At 42.5% G+C, this 26174-nt stretch overlaps 1 protein-coding gene across 5 annotated transcripts in view; it reads left to right on the forward strand.

Annotated features, from left to right (window-relative positions):
* The window catches only part of CCDC170 (coiled-coil domain containing 170), a 139318-nt gene that overhangs the window by 91215 nt on the left and 21929 nt on the right, over positions 1 to 26174 (forward strand). For all 5 annotated transcript variants that reach the window (XM_068231998.1, XM_068231997.1, XM_068232001.1 and 2 more), the window contains 4 exons: positions 7743 to 7943; positions 10303 to 10476; positions 19262 to 19504; positions 23786 to 24022. In XM_068231998.1, coding sequence (XP_068088099.1) covers positions 7743 to 7943; positions 10303 to 10476; positions 19262 to 19504; positions 23786 to 24022 — 855 coding nt within the window. The remainder of the gene's footprint in view (positions 1 to 7742; positions 7944 to 10302; positions 10477 to 19261; positions 19505 to 23785; positions 24023 to 26174) is intronic.

Below are 26174 nucleotides of genomic sequence, written 5' to 3' on the forward strand. Positions count from 1 at the left end.
TCCAAAGCTTTGAACACCCCAAGGAGCACTGTTCAAGCGATCATTCAGAAATGGAAGGAGTATGGCACAACTGTAAACCTACCAAGACAAGGCCATCCACCTAAGCTCACAGGCCAAACAAGGAGAGCACTGATCAGAAATGCAGTCAAGAGGCCCATGGTGACTCTGGACGAGCTGCAGAGATCTACAGCTCAGGAGGGAGACTCTGTCCATAGGACAACTATTAGTCATGCACTGTACAAAGTTGGCCTTTATGGAAGAGTGGCAAGAAGAAAGGCATTGTTAACAGAAAGCATAAGAAGTCCCGTTTGCAGTTTGCCACAAGCCATGTGGGGGACACAGCAACCATGTGGAAGAAGGTGCTCTGGTCAGCTGAGACCAAAATGCAACTTTTTGGCCAAAATGCAAAATGCTATGTGTGGCAGAAAACTAACACTGCACATCACTCTGAATACACCATCCCCACTGTCAAATATGGTGGTGGCAGCATCATGTTCGGGAGGTGCATCTCTTTAGCAGGGACAGGGAAGATGGTCAGAGTTGATGGGAAGATGGATGGAGCCAAATACAGGGCAAACTTGAAAGAAAACCCAGGGGTCGAGTCCTGCGTGGACGCGGGTGAACGGCGTCCACCCACTTTTTCTTCAGCGTGGACGCCGTTCACCCTGGCTTGTGTGGAGGGGAGCAGAGCAGAGAAGGAGAGCTATGGGGACAGCGGGGATGGGCGGACACCTCCCCCCCCATCCCTCACCTTCGTGCTCCCCTTCCTGCCTCTCCCCTCCAGTGTTTTGAACTGTCGGGCCCGGCGGCGAAAGTGGGCGGTGACTTTCCGCGTTCCAGTCGCATGGGACGCTCCGCTCTGTGTGCGGCTAGAAGACCAGACTAGCCGCACACAGAGCGGAGCGTCCCATGCGACTGGAACGCGGGGAGTCTCCGCCTACTTTCGCCGCCAGGCCCGACACTTCAAAGCACTGGAGGGGAGAGGCAGGAAGGGGAGCACGAAGGTAAGGGATGGGGGGGGGGAGATGTCCGCCCATCCCCGCTGTCCCCATAGCTCTCCTTCTCTGCGCTGCTCCCCTCCTGCTGGGGGCACACCTGGCTACCTAGGCACATAATCCCCTGCCTAAATATACTGGGCACATATACCCCTGCCTACATATACTGGGCATATATACCCCTGGCTACATATACTGGGCATATATACCCCTGGCTACATATACTGGGCATATATACCCCTGGCTACATATACTGGGCATATATACCCCTGGCGACATATACTGGGCATATACACCCCTGCCTACATATACTGGGCACATATACCCCTGCCTATATATACTGGGCACATATACCCCTGGCTATATATACTGGGCACATATACCCCTGGCTACATATACTGGGGACATATCCCACTGGCTACATATACTGGGCACATATACCCCTGGCTACATATACTAGGCAACTATACCTCTGGCTACATATACTGGGGACTACTATACTCATGGCTACTTATACTGGGGACACCTATAGTCCTGGCTACCTGGGGGTACCTATTTTGGGGGAACTGCTGTCAGATTATCTGCATTTTTGTGGAACCGCTGTTATGTATTTTGAGGAACAGCTGCCAGATTATGTGTATGTTAGGGGAACGGCTGCTGCCAGATTACGTGTATTTTGGGGAACTGCTGCCAGATTGTGTATGTTTGGGGGACCACTACTGCCAGATTATATGTCCTTTGGGTGTTACGTGTATTTTGGGTGATCCGCTGCCAGGTTTCGCGTATTTTGGGGAACTGCTTCCAAATTATGTGTATGTTGGTGGAACTGCTGCTGCCACATTGTCTATTTTGGGGGAACCACTTCCATATTATCTGTATTTTGGAGGACCTTCTACCAGATTATGTGTCTTTTTGGTGAAATGCTCTCAGATTACATCTATTTTTGGGGGATACACTACGGCAGAGCTCAAACTTCCTCGGCAGACCTTTTACATCACTGCTAAGGTCATGTATATTTGGCCTCACCCATGACCACGCCCACTGTGTGCTTGACCACGCCCATTTTTGGCGCGCAGGAGTTCTCCAAGTGAGTCCACTCACTTCTTTCCCCAGGACTAGACCCCTGAGAAAACCTCTTGGAGACTGCAAAAGACTTGAGACTGGGGCGGAGGTTCACCTTCCAGAACGATCCTAAACATAAAGCTAGGGCAACAATGGAATAGTTTAAAACAAAACATATCTATGTGTTAGAATGGCCCAGTCAAAGTCCAGATCTAAATCCAATCGAGAATCTGTGGCAAGATCTGAAAACTGCTGTTCACAAACGCTGTCCATCTAATCTGACTGAGCTGGAGCTGTTTTGCAAAGAAGAATGGGCAAGGATTTCAGTCTCTAGATGTGCAAAGCTGGTAGAGACATACCCTAAAAGCAGCTGTAATTGCAGCAAAAGGTGGTTCTACAAAGTATTGACTCAGGGGGCCGAATAATTATGCACACCCCACTTTGCAGTTATTTATTTGTAAAAAATGTTTGGAATGATGTATGATTTTTGTTTCACTTCTCACCTGTACACCACTTTGTATTGGTCTTTCATGTGGAATTCCAATAAAATTGATGCATGTTTGTGGCAGTAATGTGACAAAATGTGGAAAACTTCAAGGGGGCTGAATACTTTTGCAACCCACTGTATATGGGAAGCCATGATGCTATAGGGATTTGAGGATTTTTCCTCTGCTATATATATGTACCAATATCCCTAGCATCAATAGTCAGACATTTGGATTTTATGGCCGTGTTTTACTATTGATTTTATACTATGAATTAAAAGTTAGGTTTTAGTCCCCTAATCTGGATATTACCGTATATACTCGCATATAAGCGGACTCGCATATAAGCCGACCCCCCAACATTTACCTCAGAAACCAGGATAAAACTATTGACTCTCATATAAGCCGAGGGTAGGAAATGCAGTGGCTCCTGAAGCCACATTAGGTTTACTTATAGGACAGCTGTAGCGAAAGGTATGTGGAGGCTACCAAATTTTTTACTTTTTAAACAATATCAGTTGTCTGGCAGCCCTGCTGATCTGTTTGGCTGCAGTAGTGTTTGAATAACACCAGAAACAAGCATGCAGCTAATCTTGTCAGATATGATAACAATGTCAAACACCTGATCTGCTGCATGCTTGTTCAGGGCTGTGGCCAAAAGTATTAGAGGCAGAGGATCAGCAAGACTGCCAGGCAACTGGTATTGCTTAAAAGGAAATAAATATGGCAGCCTCCTCATACCTCTCACTACAGTTGACCTTTACGTTTTCCTTTAAGTAAATTGCTTAGTGCTATTAAGGTAACAACAACAAAACATTTGTAAAGAGCCTTTCTCCAGTAGGCCCAAAACTACATAAGCTTGTCTCAGTTAAGTATAGTCCATTTTCAGTGTGAGGCACCAAGTGGAAGCATACAGTTACCAACAAAGTGCCAGTGCTGCAAGCTAAATCATCTAGCACCAGCAGGGAAAGGGTTACATCCTAGACACAGGGGGATGCCTGGCTAATGTAAACAGAGCTGGCTGGTGGGGGGCAGAAGAGATAAAACAGGAGGGGTGTCAGCTTACCCAGCCGGAAGTGTAGCTGTCTGTGCAGTGTCCTTGTCCCGATTAGCTTCATGAAGAGGCAAAAGGCTGGGAGGGAAAACTCCATACTGAACATGTAGATAGAGGGGGAAATGCTGCAGACATCAGGCAGGAACAGATCCCTCGGTGACCATTTCAAATGACGCGCTAGAGGTGCTGTCGCTTTCCTCTCACTGGCTGTCTGAACAGGCAGGGGAAATAACCAATGAGCTTACAGGCTGCAGACACAGCAGGAAGCAGACCGTTCACGGAGGAGCGCTCCTGCCCATGATTCCAGCCATTTATCACTCCTGGTCTGCTCTCCCCGGGGCATCCGATCATTCTGCTCCTGGTGACAGGCTGCTCTCTGTGCGCTCCCCTTCAGCCATCCACTGCACAGAAGTAACGGCATGTGATCCGCTGTTATCTGCCTCCACTGTGCGCCCCAGACATCCAGCACCAGCCACCCTCTGATCATCATAAACTCGTTCACAGAAGTAAATCTCCACCAGGATCACATCAGTCCTCAAACCTTCCACCATTGACTCAGGCTCTGCAAGTTGGAGACTCGCATATAGGCCGAGGGGGTGACTTTTCAGCACTTTTTTTAGGCTGAAAAATTCGGCCTATATGCGAGTAAATACGGTATTGTGTTGTGTGTTTTCTTTCTTTTTCAACTGCATTTCAACAACAGCAGTTGCAAAGTCTAAGTGACAAAATAGTGTGCAAGTGTTAAAGAGGAACTCCAGAGAAAATAATGTAATAAAAAAGTGCTTCATTTTTACAATAATTATGTATAAAATGATTTAGTCAGTGTTTGATCATTCTTTACTTTGTCAAATTCAATGATCTGTTGGTAAAAATAATCTTTCCCTCACTTGGTTCTCTTCCTGTCACTCTAAGTATGTGTGGGTAGTGCTTGCATTAACCACTTAATGACAACTGGACGTTTATAAATGTCCAGTGTATTTGTGGAGAGTGCACCATCAGTGAGATGAGTTGTTCAGGGTGGGCCATTTATATCGATACACCTTATCTATGGATACACCCCATATACCACACCATACCATCAGTTTTTTAGTTTCAGCAGTCTTGGAGGGATCTATCCAATGTGTGTAAGGCCACATACACACATCAGACCATAGTCTTTTGAAAATGAAAGATCACAGACCAATCTTACCACCCTTCATGTAGTATGAGAGCCATACTCTACACAGTCTTTTCTATGGAGCTGAACTCCACATCAGAAAAAAATCTTGGCAAGATGCTGCACACACAGATGCTGTACAGACACAAAAGATCTGTAGCTGCAAAAGTTATGTTCCTGCCAAAAATCCATTCCTGCAAATAGCAATGATAGTCTATGAGATCTGCAGATCATCATACACACATGATTTAACTGACATTCATCTGCAGATCAGATCCACCAGGATGGATTTTCAGATCTGCAGATGATTGCTTGATCTGCAGATGAATGTCAGTTAAATCATGTGTGTATGATGATCTGCAGATCTCATAGACTATCATTGCAATTTGCAGGAATGGATTTTTGGCAGGAACAGATCTTTTGCAGATACTGATCTTTTGTGTCTGTACAGCATCTGTGTGTGCAGCATCTTGCAAAGATTTTTTTCTGATGTGGAGTTCAGCTCCATAGAAAAGACTGTGTAGAGTATGGCTCTCATACTACATGAAGGGTGGTAAGATTGGTCTGTGATCTTTCATTTTCCAAAGACTATAGTCTGATGTGTGTATGAGCCTTTAGTGTTAGACCAATAGCGGTGGTTTTGTTTGTTAACTTTACCATTCACATAAAATGGTATATCCATATAAATGGCCATATTAAGGTGTAAAGGAAGTAGTCTCCGGGCCTCGGTATAAACACTGTAATGCAGGGAGTTCCACTGGTCAAGAGGGTCATCACACCTCCATAATCCACTGTAGTATAAAAGCATTCCATAGGAACTCAACTCTCAGCGGAAACTTTTCCAATGCTTCACTTTATTTATGCTTCATTGCAGTGTACACAGTATACTGGTCATGACCCATGGGATTGCCCTACCAGTGACAGGGATGGGTGCAAGTGAATAGTAGGCTTATAGCTGAAGGCAGGGTCAAAATAACAAAGGTCAAGGGCAGGCAGTTTCCATCCGAAGGTTAATAAAAGTCAAGGCCAGGACAGTCAGAGGTCAATCATAACCAAGATACTAGCCAGACGTTAGACGGATTACAAGTAAAGTCACATACAAGCTAGGTCAGAACTAGAAGACTGATCAAACAAAGTACCAGAGGGTGGGAAGCAAAGCAACCAGGTCAGGTATAGAGGTTGCAAGAGCATGGATACACAGTACAGAACATTGATGAACTGACAGGGCCCTGCTGATCAGGAAATGCTTAAATAGGTTTTGAATCTCCTTTAGATGTACAGCAGGTGTGGGAACTCATTAGTGCTATCAAAGCCAGTTTAAAGAGAGCAAGAACAGAAATGATACTGCTGGGACTAGCGTATGCTGAGGCAGAAACACAGAGTCCCGAGATAAATTTCAGGGAGCATGGACCAAAAATAGATACAGGCTGTGCATGCTATCAGTTCTGCATACATGCCTGGACAATAAATGCAGAAAATGTAGGTCATGATTTTGGACAGTGGCATAAGGCAAAACATCAGCTGTCACGGTGCCCCAATTATCTGCCAGTGAGCGACAGTGCTGCTGGTTGGGAGGTGGATATACCTTATCGACAATCCTGCACCCCTTGGCTGTACTAGTGCAGAGCTTCCAATTACTTCCTTCCCTACATTCTGCACACTGCCCCTACTAGAGGCCTGTCCTGTCTTGATGATATGACCACTCAGAATATCACATGCGGCCACATCATTAGGTCGGGACAAACCTCTAGAACCATCAGGGTGTGCTATACAGGGAAGGAAGAAAATGGAAGCTTTGCACTAGTACAGTCAGTACTAGATCCATCCGCACCATTCTACTAGCCAGTAGAGTGGAGTGGATGGAACAGGGATTTTCACTCCCCAACCCAGCTGCACTGTCATTCTATGACCGTCTCTGGAGTCTGCCTGTGTTCATAAGAAATGAGGTGTTTGTGTTCACAGGAAGGAAGGGGGATTTGCATGCCTGAAGCGGGGGCTGCCTGACTCTAATCCAGGCAGGCGCTGGTGGCTATAAGTGCCCTGGATCGTCTCAGATTCTAGCACCGCCCCAGGTTTCTAAACATTTACAGTCTATGACCTGCAATATTCTGCATTTCATGGTAGCATCGGTCTTTATAAGAAAATTTCGCACAGTCATAGAGGTTCTCTTTATTGGTTTTAAAGTAAAGGAAGAAAATAAAAATTCTCACATCACTAGGAAGGCTTCTGATGGTGCTTTTTTTCAACTGTCTTCTTACCTAGCACCATTATTACAGCATTGAAGACTCTCCTGGTGTGTCTTTCAAGATATCCACCACCTACTTCCACTTTCAGCAACAGGCAGTGGGAGAATGTAAGAGTAGTGGCTCTGGCTAACAAACCCACCACATCTCTTACATCTCCAGTAGTTTCCCAGCATCCATGGAGTTGCTAGCCCTAAAGATAAAACAAAAAGGTGAGCGAGAAAGCATCTAAACAGCTATTACAAGAAGTCTTCTGTTTGATTTTTTTTTTTACACTACTTGAGATGCATATCTGCGCCCCTAAAAACTTCACTTGCAGATCAGGGGCATAGATATGCTTCTCAGTTGTACTAGGGACATAATGTACTAGGGACATCATTTAAATGTTGTAATAACCAAGGCAAATGGACAAATAAAATATGTGTTTTTTATTTTAAAACTATAATGGCTGCTAACTGAGAAATAAGGATTTTTTTCATTTTTTTCTTCTGATTCCCTTTAAACTGCATATAAAAATGATTCTTAGAAAAAATGTACCACCCAAAGAAAGCCTTGTTTGTGATCATTTTTTAGTGGGATATGTAGCAATAAAGTTATTGGCAGATGAATGGGCGGAGCATGATATGTGAAAATTGCTGTGGTATTTAAGGGGAAATAACCTGTGGTTTGGGAGTGGTTAATTTTGGGTTTTATCCGGAGTTTCACTTTAGTCACTTTGTCCTCTGCTTATTTGTGTGTGTTTTGCAGGTGGTCACACAGCTGGAAAACCAGGTAATCAAACTCAATGAGCAGCTGCAGAATCAATCAGATCTTCACCAAAAGGCACTTCTCAAAGCAAAAAAAGCAGAACAGCAGCTAGAGGACCTGAGGGCTCGTCTAAAGGGGGCTGAAGGGGAGCTTGTGTCTGGAGATGTCCTGCGAGATAATCTCAGCTATGAGAAGCAGAAGGTAAAAACAAATTAATTATGTCATAATTATAGCATTTAAACATACCTACACACAAACACATTTGTCTTACTGCCTACAAATATTTTTTCAGCATGTTAAAAAAACCTGACCTTTTGTTTTCATTAGAGGTCAAATCAGTGATGGAGCTGCTGACAATATTCTCCCACAGGGTACCAGAAATTTAAAAAAATGAGATGATGGAAACTGTTTTGTCATCTTCTTGCCCTCATCTGTCTCAGTTCACTGCTAGTATACGTAATGCCACCCTGTCAAAAAACTTGGGCTGTAAAAACAGAATATGCAATGATAATGCATACTCAGTGGTTGCCTTCACTCAAAATGGAATGTCAGATCAATCAACTATTCCAAATACACAGGATTCTGAGATTAAAAAAAAGAACTTTTTGGTTTTCAGAAATAGGTGAAATACAAATTCTAAAGTACCTCAGTACTGGTTTTTGATGTTAAGCATAAGGTACAACCAATTACCAAGTGATTAAAGCCCCAAGGAATGTAAGAAATTATCTTAGGGAATATGACACAAAAATAACCAATGTATTGTTTACAGATGAAAAGTTTGAATTCAAATAACCTCTTGCGTCTGAGCAGTCTCTGGTCACTTAAGGACCATAGACTGCTGGTACCAAAGAAAGGCACTTACCAACGAATCGCCGCACAGACCCGCCGGTCACACCGCTCTCCCATCGGCGTAGGCCCCTCTCTCTGCCGTCGCTATGACGGCAGAGTTGTGTGAGCCGGTCAGGAGCCAATTCCTATTACGGTCTATGGTGGCACCGGCTGTGCCCAAATCTCCTGCACTGTTATTACAGCACTCGATATTTAACAGGGTTCCATGAGTACACCCCGTAGTGTAGGATATCCTGCTGAGTAAACAGGAGATACATCAGCTCTACGTAGGATACTCCCAAGCATACATGTAACAATCCCCAGCATGTTTCTCAAATTTAGTATTAATGGGGTTCTCTGGTACCTGTAAAATGCTAAAACTGACACTTACCTGGGTCTTCTATCGCCCTCCTGTAGCTGTAATGTCCCGAAGACGAATAGAACTTTGGCTGCGTGGCCGTGGCGTCATCGGGAGCTTACTGCGTCGGTGCAGTACGAGGTTTTTTTTGTACTGTGCCTGCGCAGTTAGCTCCTGATGCGGGGCCACGGCTGCGCAGCCGCAGTTCTATTCGTCTTATTAGACAAATAATTAGCAGGTTACCGGAAACGGGGAACGGACCATTGGAGGAGGACAACACAGGACATTACAGCTGCAAGGGGCCGATTGAAGCCCCAGGTAAGTGTCAGTTTTAGCTTTTTTATAGGTACTAGAGAACCCCTTTAAGTAATTTTGATATGAAACATAAGTTTACAAAAAACTACAATTTAAAAAAAAATGAACCAAATACTACAATGCTATACAGAATCATTAAAGCTAAAAAGTCTAATTTATGGATTATTTATAGACAAATACAATTTCTATCACTACCTACACAAAACTAGAAACCATTTGTACCCAGAGTTTGGCAAGATTTGACCTAGAAGTAGGTTGTATTGACTTATGTCTTCCTACTCTGTTCCGGAAACAAGTTTCCCTTTGAGGCCTCTTGCACACTTGCGTGCTGTGTCGCACCGCGTTACTCTTCCCTGCCACATCCCTGCCCGCAAGGGCCATGGAAGTTTATGGAGACTTGCACACTTGACATGATGCGATGCAGTGCGCTGTAGGTATCTAAATTGCCACATTCCTGGTGCATTAGTGCATGATTTGTGCCTACTGCATGGATTATGTAGTAATGCAAGTTAATGGGCGACTCAGTAAGTGTGCACAACGGGAGCATGGTGCAATGTGGTGCATAAGCGCGGACCGACGGGAATCGCAGTGACGAATTCATGCCCAGCAGGGAGTACATCACTAGCCAAGAGGCAGCGCTATGCATATGATCCTGACACTGCACCATTGCTCAGGGTCATATGAGGGCTGATTTCGCACAGCTAACATTAAGTGTGCAACCGGCCTAAAGGTTATCAATTCATTCCACTGGATAAAGTTTGTTCCTTTTCCCAGGAGATGATATCAGTCTTATTCAGGTAAAAAAAAAATAGTGGTATTTTGAAGATATAAAAATTCAAGTTGAACTTTGTTTATTCCATTAAAAATATCAGTTAAAAAAAGATATGGGAATTCTTGATCTGCTAAACATTTCACTCACCAGTAAATTACTGTGAGATAACGAGATATGGCATACTACTGTTTTCACACACTCACACCATGGGCTCTGCTTTATTTCAGCACACACATTCTAACTCATTTCTGCATATTTCACCTCACTGTCTATGCTATTTTCTGCAGTACATGAAGTTCTTGGAACAGCTGTCTGATAAGATGAAGCTGGACAGAATAACTTCTGATGTAGGGTTTGACATGCGTCTGGATGTCATCCTTGCCCGTGCAGATCAGTTAGTCAAACTGGAATCAGATGCTGTCATTGAAAATAAGACACTTGCTCAAGGTCTGCAAAGGAAGGTAAATGTCACTGGGTTGGTGCACTGGGTTTTGTATAACTTGCATTACATCTCAATTATGTTGGTATAGAAGTGTATACACTTTGCCCATATGCAATTCACTTTTCTCCAGAGTTTTCTGAGATATTTTCAACCTTGTCAATAAAATGCATTTTAAAGGACAACTGAAGTGAGAAGAATATGGAGGCTGCCATATTTATTTCCTTTTAAACAATACCAGTTGCCTGGAAGCCCTGCTGATCTATTTGCCTGCAGTAGGGTCTGAATATCATCACAAACAAACATGCAGCTAATCTTGTCAGATCTAACAATAATGTCAGAAATCTACTGCATGCTTGTTCAGGGTCTGTGGATAAAAGTATTAGAGACAGAGGCCCATATGCAATTAACTTTTTCTCCTTAGTTTTTTCCTAGTTGATATTTTCAAAATTTTCAATAAAATGCCCTTTAAACCACCTGCAAGCAAGAAAATGCTCAAAATAATTTTGATAGTACTTTCTCGCCTACATTTTGTTACTTTTTCAGTTGCAAAGTGTTCAAAGTTATTTTAAATGGAAGATTAAAAAAAAATCTCCTAGGAGAAAACTCAGGAGAAAAAGTTAATTACATATGGACCAGAGGATCCTCAGATTACCAGGCAACTGGTATTGCTTAAAAGGAATTAAATATGGCAGACTCCATATCCCTCTCGCTACAGTTGTAGTAGCAATAGTAGTAGGTACAATAGTTTTGATAGTATTTTTCTACCTGCTTTTTGGTAATTTTTTTTTAATTGCAAAGTGCTAAAAAAAAAAAAAAAGTCATTTTAAATGGAAGATAAAAATTAGGCCATATGCAATTCACTTTTTCTCCTGAGTTTTCTCCTAGGAGATACATTTTCATCTTCTGTTTAAAATAACTTTTCAGCACTGTGCAATTTAAAAAGTACCTAAAAGTAGGTAAAAGAGTGCTTTAAAAATTGAGTATTTTCTTGTCTGTAAATGGGTTAAACGGCATTCTATTTCCACGTTTAACCACTTAAGCCCACAGGGTTGAGATTTTTTTGCATCTGAGCAACTTTCACCTCCCATTCATTTGCCAATAACTTTATCACTACTCATCACAATGAATTGATCTAGATCTTGTTTTTCCCGCCACCAATTAGGCTTTCTGTGGGTGATACATTTTGCTGAGAATTAATTTATTCTAAATCAATTTTAACAAGAATATTAAGAAATAAGTAAAAAAAAATCATTATTTATCAGCTTTTGGCCATTATAGTTTGAAATTAATACATGCTACCATAATTAAAACTCATGTACTTTATTTGCCAATTTGTCCCGCGTATTACACTATCTAAATTATGTCCCTATCACAATGTATGGCGCCGATATTTTATTTGGAAATAAAGGTGCATTTTTTCAATTTGCGTCCATCACTATTTAAAAGCCCATAATGTAATCAATTATATTGATATACTCCTTTGACATGCATATTTAAAAAGTTCAGACCCTTAGTGTAACGATTGGTGTCAGCACGCAGAGAGAATCTGATTATTGGTGATCTGCAGGATCACCAAGAATGCAGATATATACCTGATTATTGATGATCTGCAGTATCACCGATAATCAGATATATTGCTAACCTCTGGACACCTAAGGATAAGTGAGTGTTTGGTGTAACAGTAATACTTTGAGTAATGTACCTGCTGAGCAGGTGGTATACAATATAGAGACCCAGCTCTGGGAGAACAGGAACCTTCCAGCAGCCTGAGGCTCTCCGGAGGGAGGAGTCAGGCTGGAGACGGGAAGGACCTAGGAGTGAATGACACCTAAGATAAATGTCACTATCTGATCTGGAGACTATCTCTTTTAAGGAGAGAGATATCTCTCGAGGTCGGGCACGCCGGGTCGGCAACACACTGACAGATAAAGTACAAAGACAGAAGGCTGATTCGGTATCCAAGTCAAGCAGGGTCTGGCAACGGAATATCAGATATATGAGGTACCGAATCAGAAGACAGAGGAGTAGTCAGAAAAGCTATAAGTCAAAACATATATCAAACAATGCCTATTCTGGGTGCGAGGTCCTTGGTCTCAGCACCCCGGAACTAGTCTGAAGAATACACAGATGATAATACAGTATTCCCTAGACTGGGTGTGAGGTCCGTAGTCTCAGCACCCTGGAACTAGTCTGAAGTATAACGCAGATGATAACACAGTTCCCTAAACTGGGTGTGAGGTCCTTGGTCTCTACACCCTGGAACTAGTCTGAAGTATAACACAGATGATAACACAGTTCCCTAAGCTGGGTGTGAGGTCCTTGGTCTCTACACCCTGGAACTAGTCTGAAGTATAACACAGATGATAACACAGTTCCCTAAGCTGGGTGCGAGGTCCTTGGTCTCAGCACCCCGGAACTAGTCTGAAGAATACACAGATGATAATACAGTATTCCCTAGACTGGGTGCGAGGTCCGTAGTCTCAGCACCCTGGAACTAGTCTGAAGTATAACGCAGATGATAACACAGTTCCCTAAGCTGGGTGTGAGGTCCTTGGTCTCTACACCCTGGAACTAGTCTGAAGTATAACACAGATGATAACACAGTTCCCTAAGCTGGGTGTGAGGTCCTTGGTCTCTACACCCTGGAACTAGCTTAAGCATAAACAGAATACAATTCAAATAATCTGGCTAAGTGTGTATTCCCAGGTCCACCTGGTTCAAACACACTGAGGATCTGACTAGGTCTGAGTGCTTCCTCCTAGTGATCGCAACGGCAGACAACTTGCAAGTGACCAGCAGGAACTATATATGGAGTAGTGCTCTTCAGCACCACCCCTAATTGCTCAACCAATAGTATCCCGCTCAGGAGTCAGCTGATCGGCGTGGTCAGCTGACTCTTCCTGCTTAGTATAAGAATTCTGCCTCTCAGCGCGCGCGCGTGTATTCCTAAGTCTCTGTGCACTAACAGACTCAGCCACACCAGACACACGCTGCCACGTGCAAACCGCCGCGCTGGACGCGGAACCAGCCGCCTTACTGTTGTTGCATGCGGCAGCTTTTCCGCGTTCTGCCCTGCTACTAAACACACGCTTCCGCGTGCAAACCACCGCACTGGACGCGGAATCAGCCGCCTGCTCAGTAGCACATGTGGCTGCTTTTCCGCGATCTCTCGCACTTAGGTAATTATTTATGCTTTTGTTTTGTTTTTTATTATTGTAATTTTTTTTTTTTAAATTAAAACTTTTATTTGGGTATTTTTTATGTTGGAGGTAAACAGCTAATTTTAAATGTTAATAAATGCATTTATTTCATGTAAAGTGCATTTGGGTGTAGTTTTACTATTTGGCCACAAGATGGTCACAGTCAAAAAGTCCTGGGAGCGATCGATCTCGCTCCCAGGAAGAAGAATGAGGACCCGGAACTTTTTGAGCTCAGAAAAGCCGCAGCGTCTGAAGAGACGCTGACGGCTTTTCTCGGGGGGGGGGGGGGGGGGGGGGGGTCCGATCAGTGAAAGGGATCTATAATCCCTTTCACTGATCGCTTGGCTAACGGCCTAACTGGACGAGAATTTTCGTCCAGTTAGGCTTAAGTGGTTAAATATATCCCCTTGGAGAAAACTCAGGATAAAAAGTGAATTGCATTTGGGCCCTTGTTATAAAATCCCTTTAAAATCTCCAGCAAACAAGAAAATACTCAAAATAATTGTGATAGTACTTTTTCACCCACTTTCAGGTACTTTTTTTCAATTGTAAAAAGCTGAAAAGTTATTTTAAAGAGAGTAGGAAAATTATCTACTAGGAGAAAACTCAGGAGAAAAAAAGTTAATTGCATATGGGACTTTGTGTTTTTTCACTGCTGCTACAATATTATAGCAATGCAGTACAGCATAAGCATAGTATACAGGATCTTCTCAAAAAATTTGCATATTGTGATAAAGTTAATTATTTTCTGTAATGTACTGATAAACATTAGACTTTCATATATTTTAGATTCATTACACACAACTGAAGTAGTTCAAACCTTTTATTGTTTTAATATTGATGATTTTGGCATACAGCTCATGAAAACCCAAAATTCCTATCTCAAAAAATTAGCATATTTCATCCGACCAATAAAAGAAAGTGTTTTTAAAACAAAAAAAGTCAACCTTCAAATAATTATGTTCAGTTATGCACTCAATACTTGGTCGGGAATCCTTTTGCAGAAACGACTGCTTCAATGCGGCGTGGCATGGAGGCAATCAGCCTGTGGCACTGCTCAGGTGTTATGGAGGCCCAGGATGCTTCGATAGCAGCCTTAAGCTCATCCAGAGTGTTGGGTCTTGCGTCTCTCAACTTTCTCTTCACAATATCCCATAGATTCTCTATGGGGTTCAGGTCAGGAGAGTTGGCAGGCCAATTGAGCACAGTAATACCATGGTCAGTAAACCATTTACCAGTGGTTTTGGCACTGTGAGCAGGTGCCAGGTCATGCTGAAAAATGAAATCTTCATCTCCATAAAGCTTTTCAGCAGATGGAAGCATGAACCCACTTTTGAACCAGAAACAGTGGCAGAAGCTCCTGACCTGGGCTACAGAGAAGCAGCACTGGACTGTTGCTCAGTGGTCCAAAGTACTTTTTTCGGATGAAAGCAACTTTTACATGTCATTCGGAAATCAAGGTGCCAGAGTCTGGAGGAAGACTGGGGAGAGGGAAATGCCAAAATGCCTGAAGTCCAGTGTCAAGTACCCACAGTCAGTGATGGTCTGGGGTGCCATGTCAGCTGCTGGTCTTGGTCCACTGTGTTTTATCAAGGGCAGGGTCAATGCAGCTAGCTATCAGGAGATTTTGGAGCACTTCATGCTTCCATCTGCTGAAAAGCTTTATGGAGATGAAGATTTCATTTTTCAGCACGACCTGGCACCTGATCACAGTGCCAAAACCACTGGTAAATGGTTTACTGACCATGGTATTACTGTGCTCAATTGGCCTGCCAACTCTCCTGACCTGAACCCCATAGAGAATCTGTGGGATATTGTGAACAGGAAGTTGAGAGACGCAAGACCCAACACTCTGGATGAGCTTAAGGCTGCTATCGAAGCATCCTGGGCCTCCATAACACCTGAGCAGTGCCACAGGCTGATTGCCTCCATGCCACGCCGGATTGAAGCAGTCGTTTCTGCAAAAGGATTCCCGACCAAGTATTGAGTGCATAACTGAACATAATTATTTGAAGGTTGACTTTTTTTTGTTTTAAAAACACTTTCTTTTATTGGTCGGATGAAATATGCTAATTTTTTGAGATAGGAATTTTGAATTTTCATGAGCTGTATGCCAAAATCATCAATATTAAAACAATAAAAGGCTTGAACTACTTCAGTTGTGTGTATTTGAATGTAAAATGTATGAAAGTCTAATGTTTATCAGTACATTACAGAAAATAATGAACTTTATCACAATATGCTAATTTTTTGAGAAGATCCTGTAGTGTAGCACAGTGTTTCCCAACCGCAGTTCCGCGGCACACTAGTGTGCCGCGGAACGTTGCCTGGTGTGCCGTGCTCTTATCCCCCCTCCCGCCCGTCCCTGCGGCCGCCGCTGTTATTACCTTAGCAGCGGCCGCTCTCCCCTCTCCAGACCATGTATATGCTAGCAGCGTATCTCCGGCTGCTCTGTGTGATGCACTGATGCGGAAGGAGGCAGGGCTCGGTTACCATAGTAACGGCGATACATATCGACCGTTACAGGAAGCCGCTGCCCTCCTTTCTTCCGCATCAGTGCATCACACAGAGCAGCCGGAGATACGCTGCTTGAATATACACGCGCCGGAGAGGGGAGAGCGGCCGCTGTTAACAAGGTAATAACAGCGGCGGCCGCGGGGACGGGCGGGAGGCACTAAACTGGCTATACTGGGGCACTATTCTGGGGTACTATACTGGCTATCCTGGGGAACTAAACTGGCTATACTGGGGCACTATTCTAGCTATACTGGGGCACTATTCTGGCTATACTGGGGCACTATACTAGCTATACTGGGGCACTATACTGGCTATACTGGGGCACTATACTGGGGCACTAAACTTGCTATACTGGGGCACTATTCTGGGGCACTATACTAGCTATACTGGGGCACAATACTGGCTATACTGGGGGGGCTATACTGGGGTACTATACTGGCTATACTGGGGCACTATACTGGCTATACTGGGGCACTATACTGGCTATACTGGGGGGCTATACTGGGGCACTATACTGGCTATACTGGGGCACTAAACTGGCTATACTGGGGCACTATTCTGGGGCACTATACTAGCTATACTGGGGCACTATACTAGCTATACTGGGGCACAATACTGGCTATACTGGGGGGCTATACTGGGGTACTATACTGGCTATACTGGGGCACTATACTGGCTATACTGGGGCACTATACTAGCTATACTGGGGGGCTATACTGGGGCACTATACTGGCTATACTGGGGCACTATACTGGGGCACTAAACTGGCTATACTGGGGCACTATTCTGGGGCACTATACTAGCTATACTGGGGCACAATACTGGCTATACTGGGGGGCTATACTGGGGTACTATACTGGCTATACTGGGGCACTATACTGGCTATACTGGGGCACTATACTGAGGCAACTAAACTCCCTACACTGGGGCAACTATGCCAGCTATGCAGCCGCACCCCAGCCCCCCCCCCCCCCCCCATAGCGGCACTGTCCACTAGGTCGCGCAAACAACCGGGGGCCGCATCCCCCCCACCGCGCGCAGCGCGCGCCGTTCCCCGGAGAAAAATTTGGTCAGACAGTGTTCCCCGGGCCGGAAAAGGTTGGGAAACACTGGTGTAGCATAGTAAATTAAGATTTTCCCGCCTGCATTTTTCTGCCTTTATTTCAGACCAAAGGGTTTACTCATTCAGTAAGGCTATTTTCAGGTGAATATTAGTACGGTAAGGAAGATGAATGTCAAATATAAAGATGGCCAATGAGATGAAAATAATTCTGGCTTGCACACAATTCCATGCAATTTGTATGCAGCTTTGAATGCACTGACAATTTTGATAGACCCAACTCCAAGCCACATACAGTTTGCTTAAAATTTCACTGCAAGTGGGAATTATCTGCATCTCATTGACCACTTGTGTCATGTAAATGGCTGTGTACATTTCTCAGAACTTGCTGTAAAGCCCCATACACACGCTCAACAGCAGTCTTTTATGCAGCACAATTGTCAAAACCTGATAAGACTGATAAGAAGTCAATCCAACATTTGGGTTGTTTTTTATCAGTCTTATCAGCTGTTTAAACAATAGCAAAATACCTTTTTGTAGTTGTTTCAACTTGTTTCACAACAAAAGTCGTTTGACAATTGTGCTGCATAAAAGTCTTCTGTTGAGCAGGTGTATGGGGCTTGAGTATGCAGTGTTGTTCAATGAGATCTCCTATCACTTACAGCACAACCCAACAGCCTGTTTTAGTGGAATATCCTGTACTTCTGGTCCTCCATTATGCTAAAAAAAAGAACACCATTGAACACCCAAAGAATGACGAGTAACAACTCCCACTCATTTCAGTTACAATCTGTCCACAAAACATGCTGCATTTGGGTCTGATTTACAAAGCTATTCTGTTAAATAATCCCACCTTATTTATTAACTCACAATGTATCTCTCCTTAAATGACTTAACTCATGATTTACCTCTCCTTATCTAACTTAACACGTGGTTTAGCTCTCCTTATTTAACTTAAATCTAACTTAAATCATAGTTTGGCTCTCCTTATTGACATAACACATGGTTTAGCTCTGCTTATTTGACATAAGTTATAGTTTAGCTCTCCTTATTTGATATAACTCATGGTTTATCTCTCCTTATCTATTTATCTCATGAATTATCTCTACTTATTTGTTTATCTCATGCATTAGCACTCCTTACAGCAAAGGTGAAAAATAAGTAGCCTTTGTGAATCAACCCCAATGTTTTCTAAATATCCATCCTTGCAAATGCTGAACCATAATACTGGACTTCACTATTTACATTGATACCGTAATTCCAGTTAATGTAAGTGCATACAGAGTGTTCAATAGTCGTCACATAACCTAAACTTCATACTGTTCAGTTTAGGTACTTTGTATCAGAGCACCAATTGCTACCCATATTTTTTTTCACAATTCTTTTTACTCTTCTTTAGGAAGGTAATTCTTATAGGATAGCCAAGAAAAGTACCAAAAACTCAGCAGAAGCTCCATCTTAAAGCAAACAGTAGAATACTGGCTATCACATTTTACTTATATTCCTACAGCCTCTGGTCACACCCAGCTAACCTGGCATTTTTTTGTGCACGTATCAGTATGAGGCAGTATGGCCATCTGGAACACTCGGTATTCCTGAAGGGGTTACATGTGCTACATGTGTCTTTCTGTACACTGAAGGGCCCTTTCTGCATGGAGTATTTCATTTACTTGGTTTCTTCAAATGGAGGGTAGTGTCATGAAGCGGTTATCTGTCCTGGCCCTGCATCACCTCACCACCTATTTCTACCTCCTGCAGTACTCCTGTCTTTATTTGTTCATTGTTTGACAGATTGGCTCTTTGGAGTTTATTGTCACAATAAAGAAACACAACATCAGGTCTGTGCCTTTTTTTTATTACCTTGGTTCTACAACACAGTGTCATGAAGGGGCCCTGTGATTGCTGATGGTGAGCCTGGTCTAAAAACCCACCTAGGGCCTATGGTGTAGTAAGTTTAGCATTAGATTACAGTAAATGCCTCATAGTGGATGATATTTCAACCTAACAAAATACTTAATGTTCCTAAGTTAAAGGCTCAGAAGGAACGGTTTGACAGCAAAGAACTTCATATGGAGCTCTTGAGGAAAAAGATTGCACAGTTAGAAGAAGAAAAACAAGTGCGCACGGCTCTGGCAGTGGAGAGAGATGATGCCAACCTGACGGTGAGGAAACTACAGAAGAAGGTGGAGAGACTGCAGAGGGAATTTAGTGCCGCTCAGGAATCTGTCACTGAACTCAAAGCTAGACTCGCAGACACCAATGAATTAAAGGTAATTTCACCACTTTACATTCTAAAGCCCTTTTTAACCAACACTACATTTCTTAGAAATGCAAGTTAAAATTATATTTCAAAAACAACACAGTTTTTCAATTTAAAAGTCAGAAATTTTAGTAGCATACTGTCAGAATTGGCCAGAGCTGCTACACCAAGCTCTTAAAGAGTAACTGTCAGGCTGCAAAAGCTAATTTAAACCTCTATTCTCCTGTGTTAAACAGTTTAGAAGGAAGCCAAAAAGGCAATACTGAAGTTAAAAATCTCTCTTACTTTGATGTTTGCTGAATAGTAATCCTCTTTATTCCCAAGCTCCTAAGGAGGGGGGCAGGCCGAATAACAGATACTGCAGAGCATGCTGGAGCTGCTTCTTCTCCCTACTGCACTCCCTTGGTCCTCCCCTTCATTTCCCTATTCCGCCCTAATGCTGTTTTCACAGTGGGAAGTTACAGGCTCATGTTACAGCAGCTTGTAACTTGCAGCCCAACTCACAGTACTGAAAAATCAATGTGCTGTTCACAGTGCACATGTTCCGTTAGAGTATACTGCACGAGTCCGCTATTGCTCCTAGCCACATGGCTAATTAATATTTACTGCACAGTAGTGTTGTCTGGATCATGAACATTAGGATCTTTGATCCGGATTTTTTTTGTGAGTCAAATCATCCGAGATTCGGTTCACAGTGGATGTCTGGAAGAAACAGGAATTGTAGCTTCTCTCACTCTGCTGCAAATGATTCAAAGATTTGGTTCAAAGATCCGGATCTTTTCAATGATCCAATTCGAATCGGAGTGACAGACAATATGCCCCGTTAGACCAGAGACTGGTGGGAGTGTCTTTGGGCTGGAACTTGGGAGGGCTAAAGAATCATCAATCAGGAAGCATGGTAAGGTAGGATATTACATCACAATTGGCTTCATACAAGACAGTCAAACATGGAACCTGCCATGAGCTGTCAGGAGCATCAATCTCTTCAAATACTATATAAAAATTCTGTGAAATCCAAACGTGGACAGTGAAATGCAGATGTAATGTAAGTACAGCCAATATTTAGCTGCTGATATATGTGTTTTTTTTTCTCTGAGACCCTATACCTAACAGCTCCTCTTTAAAGAGGAACTTTAACCAATGATTGAACTTCATCCCAATCAGTAGCTGATATCCCCTTTCCCTATGATAAATCTTTACCTTTTCGCGAATAGATCATCAGGGGAGTCTGTATGGCTGAATTTGTGATGAAACACCCCCCCCCCCCCACAGTGTGATGTCATGACCAAGGTCCTAGCAGTTTGCTGTCTGTGAACCTCATTGCATTGTGGGAAATAGTGGCTTTTTCCAACTGCCGAGTAAGCCGTATATCCCTCTGTGCATAGAACTCTCAGTAACATTCCGTACACTTCACCTGGTAGAACTAAGGATGTCATCACGAGTCATAAATTAATGTAAATCAGGGAGAGGAAATATTTTACAATGGGCAAACACTGACTAAATAATCTATAAATGAATGTTGTAAAAAATAAGCAATTTTATTCATTATGTTATTTTTACTACAGTTCCTCTTTAACTTACCTCACACCAAGCCCCTTCCCTCCTGTTGTGTGTAGTGTGTTTGCTCTGCTGTTCCTGGCAGCGATGCAGTTAATATTATTAGTGAGTGGGAATAACCACAATTCTCACACTGGAACTGTCTACATAGCAGTCTGTGAGATGTACATTTAAAAGTGCTGCATGTTAAAGTGGGCTCGAGAATTACCCAATAGTAGAATATCGACAACTGATATTCGGCTATCTCCTGGTACTGTTGGCATTGTCGCTCCCGCAATTAGCTGGAGTTTGACTACATAGTGGCTGTGCATAATAGCAGATCACCACTGCTCCCGCCGAGTCCAGCTACATATAACCATTTCTGGTCTACAAATTGTGCCCAAATGACCTGCTTTAATTTGTGAACGAACAGCTTGCAAATTGAACTCTTTATTTTATACTGTAAAAACGAAACTTTTTTTTGTAGTTTTTGATGCATACATCTTATGAACTGTAATTTCATCAAATGCAATTATAAAAACAGAACCTAACCTTGAGACTGATCTTCAATTTATTTAACAATGTGGTATTCAATTTTAGGGCATGCATTGGGTATAAGTTAAACAGTATATTGCATCAAGCAGTGCTTCCAAAATGCTATATCCAGAACATCCCCATTAGCATCAGTGCTGTTGGCTAACTAAATTTGCTCCTGTCCAGTTGTATTGTATGAGTCAAATTCACTGCATTGCAATGCCTACGAAAATTGAATTCTTGACAATGTTACTCCTTAAAGGAGTGGTCCGAGGAAATTAAAAATAAAATATCCACCTTACCAGGGGCTTCTTCCAGCCCCTGGCACCCGTCCTGTGCCCTCGCCGCAGCTCCGGTGGCTCCCGGTCCCCTCCTGTGGCGAAGCCGACCTCGCCAAATCGGCTTCCGCGTCGGCTCCCTCTGCGCTCCATCGTGTGGTTCACTGATCGCGCTGACGTCATCTGGACTGTACAGCACAGGTGCAGTAGTTCTGCGCCTGCGCTATACAGTCCAGATGACGTCAGCGTGACTCTGGGAGCCGCTCGCGCAGATGCAGTAGGGATCCTACACCGGAGGGGACCCAGGACCACCAGCGTGGAGCAAAGCTGCGGCGTGGGCACAGAACGGCAGGCAGGGGCAGTAGGAAGCCCCAGGTAAGTGGATTTTTTTAATTTTTAATCTGCTCGGATGTGTCCTTTAACAGTTGTGCGGTGCTAACCTGCAGATGGCTATGTAGGAAGCATTTTATGAGAAAAATGATTTACTACAGTCTAGAAAATATATTGCTGCCTGTGAGAAAGAATTTCTGAATCCTCAGATATGTTCAGAATTTTTGCATGAGCGGATCCTGAAATATGATCAGATCTTCATTTAAAGAGGAACTTTATTTGAACAAAGCTTAGTAAATAAAATTGCTTATTTTCAACTAGAATATTTTATAAATAATTTAGTCAATATTTTCCAATTGTAAAAAATCTTTCCTCTTCCCCCGAATTACATTCTTAAATTTATCAAAGGTGCCAATTTTTTTTTTACTGATGGTAGGTGCATCATTCTGGAATGTTTGTTTACTGTTATGTTCCGAAGTCAGAAGAAATAACACCTGGGGCCATTTTCAATTCACTTTTTACTCCTGAGTTTTCTCCTCATAGATAATTTTTCATCTTAGATTTAAAATAACTTTTTAGCACTTTGCAGTGGGAAAAGTACCAAAAAGTAGGAGAAAAAGTACTGTCAAAATTAATTTGAGTATTTGTTTGCAGGGAAGGGCCTTCGAATAATTCTGAGTAGCAAACTACTCGAAATTAAAATGGTAATGAGATGCTGATTGAACAGGTGTGATCGTGGGTGATGGCGGGTTAAATTACCCAGAAGTCTGTAGGATAGTGTGCGCTCCATTCAGCATCATAGCCGAACTGTGAGCCGCGTTCCACGACTCACTACCATGCTTTCTCTTTCTGGCTTGAAGGAGGACGCATGGTAGTGAGTCATGCAACGGCATGAGAATACAAGAGGGCCCTTCCTCCTTGCCTGGCATGCCGCCCATGGTTCTGAACCGAGCCGCCACTGCACTTCCTTATGTCCTTTACCTTGCTCACCATTAGAACAACCACCACATCAGCTGCCGGTGTAACTGGATTACCTCCACCATGGGCCCCTATGAGAAGGACTCTGTATGTAAAATCACATATACTGTACAGCAGAATACAGTACAAATATAAGGTTTCAGCAGAGATGATGCCAAATCTGTTCAGTTTCAGTCTTGCACATTATCAGGGGTAGACAGATATGCATCTTACAAAACTTTGTGCATTGCTAATTAATTCAAATTTGCTATCATATGCATTAAGAAATCTGAAGTTGAAGCAGAGCTTTAATATTGTCGTGTATCTGCCACTTAGAAATCAGAAAATGGAACACTAGAGGTCAGGATAACATCAGCAGAGAATAAAGTTTACTGTGTTGATTTTCTATGTACCCTTGCAATCTGACACACTGTTCACATATTTGTTAACACAAAGCTAGAGGTAATCTTGCATGAGTGATAATGATGTTAAGTGCTTCTTATGCAGTGTCATACTGGGGCAGCAAAATGTCCACAGGTTTTCTCTTTCAATTCGGCATTTAAGCATCTTGTAGCAGCTGCTTAATTTATGGATAGTTAACGTAGAGGTTGCTTAAATCCAGCCTCAAACATCTGTTTGTCCTAATCTACCTTTAGATTAAAACAATGGAACAAGACAAAGCCATTGGGCAGCTGAACAAATCCCTGGAACATCTCGAGAGAGTAAAAGGAAAAACTGAGAAGAGGTTACTTTCTGTAAAATCAGAGCTAGACTTCACAGAACGAGAAGCAAAGGAGGAAAAAGAGAAAAACGGCAATTATATAGATGTCATCACCAGTGAGCTGAAGACACTTAAGAAAACCTTAGAAGATGTGTCCAAGCGAGAGAAACAGGTAAAATGTATTGAATAGCAACATCAGTGTCATTGTTATCTTATCTGGCTAGGCAGAGTGGCAGGACTGTGTGAATCATAACACTAAACAGTGTTTCCTCAGGTAAACAAATTATCATATGTGTATTTCAAATGTCCACATAGCTGTTTTAATGCATATTATGTGGTGCAAAATTAAATATACTGTATTTACTGCAGAATGTAGTAGTGGGAAAGCAGTTTAGCCATACCAAGGATGTATAGGAGAAGTAGTCCGAAGAAACAGAAAAATGCAAAACAAAAACAAAAAACAAAAACCAACAACAACAAAAAAACACAACACAGAGAGCAGAAGAGCCCCGCATATTGTATTTAACTGCTTCAAATGTATGCAGATTGGTGTAATCATGAACATGGGCTTCAAGACAACTCAAATATGAGGCAAGTGAGGAAAAACACCTCCCCACTCAGATCTTTAGGTCTTCTGTAGGTAAGTGGATCACACTGCAAGAGAAATGGAGATTTCCAAATGCACTCAAAACATTGTCCCTATAAAAAAAAAAAATGAGGGTTGGGGAATGTAAAGTTGGAGGAAGCACCCCAATGAAATCAATGCTTGCTTAAAAAATAATTTTCAGGTTGAAGGAGTAGCTCAGTAAGCTCACATAAAAAATATATTTCATGATTCCAAAATATTCAGTAATATCATTCTGTTCCTTTAATGTATAACATTGGCTGGGTACTGCTGCTGCCAGATGTTACATACGTAGTTTTCCAATACAATGAATATTGCATTTGAAAACTGTGAACCATCCAAGAACTCAGAATCATTAAATTTGACTTTGTACCCGCATCCAAGTGCCTTCTTTGGCTGCAGTCAGGTATGTTGACTTAACCAAATGAATATGTTTTGAGCAAGATTTTTTTTCTACTGTGTTATCTGTGTTTTCTCAGAAGTTAAGCAATTATCTTTAAAAGTACCTGAACATTTTCAAGGGATTTTACATGTTATGATAACTATCTTTACCTAAGAGACCAATTTTTATGATAGTGTTTAGAAGATGCCTTTCCTCTTCTCTTTACTGCTCATTCACAATTTACAAAAGAGCTGGAACATTTGTGATCATTTTGGATGACAGTTGAATGCTAAATACACACAATGCCATTTCCTATCAAATTTACATGAAGCGGACAATTATTTTTAACATGTCCTATCTGCTCCTGTTATGTGAAAATCGATCCAGCTATCGATTGGGAGCAGTTTGGATATGTACATGATACAACTTCTCATGATATTATCCCTAAATGTGATGGGAAATTGAATTGTGTGAACCCAGCATAAAATAAATGCTGTACAGACATGTCACTGGGCTATCTGTTAAGCATCCCGTCCTGTACTATGTAATAACCACCAAGATGCTCAATTTTGAGCTATCCTGGGCCAAGAACCCAGGTTCATGTATCAAAGCTAATTAAAGTGCACAACAGTGAATATAGAAAATACACAAAAATAAATTAACAACAGCTGCTAAACTGTATAAAGCATATATGTATAGGCAATAGTGATCAACCCTTAAACATAAGAACTCTGAGTGAGAACAGAACATTATGACCAAATGGTGGGACACAGAAGAGGTAAGATAGCAATGATACTTAGCCAGACCAAGGATGAGGGGGACAAATGGTGTGGTGCCAAGAAGAACCTCCGGTGGACTGCTCCACCGGTATCGCGGCCGTCACGCCGCTTTTTCAAACAGCAGATCCCCCCACTCTTTGAAAAAGCGACGTGACGGCCGTGATACCGGTGGAGCAGTCCACCGGGGGTTCTTCTTGGCACCACACCATTTGTCCTCCTCATCCTTGGCCTGGCTAAGTATCAGTAGCTTTGATACATGAACCCGGGTTCTTGGCCCAGGATAGCTCAAAATTTAGCATCTTGGTGGCCATTATAGATACACTTTTTCGATATGTGTATGAGTCTATGTGTATATATATATATATATATATATATATATATATATACACAGTGGCTTGCAAAAGTATTCGGCCCCCTTGAAGTTTTCCACATGTTGTCACATTACTGCTACGAACATGAATCAATTTTATTGGAATTCCACGTCAAAGACCAATACAAAGTGGCTCCCTTGGCTAAATATTTCATTTAGCTTGGCACT

This window comes from Hyperolius riggenbachi, chromosome 4 (assembly GCF_040937935.1).
Source record: "Hyperolius riggenbachi isolate aHypRig1 chromosome 4, aHypRig1.pri, whole genome shotgun sequence".
NCBI lineage: Eukaryota > Metazoa > Chordata > Amphibia > Anura > Hyperoliidae > Hyperolius > Hyperolius riggenbachi.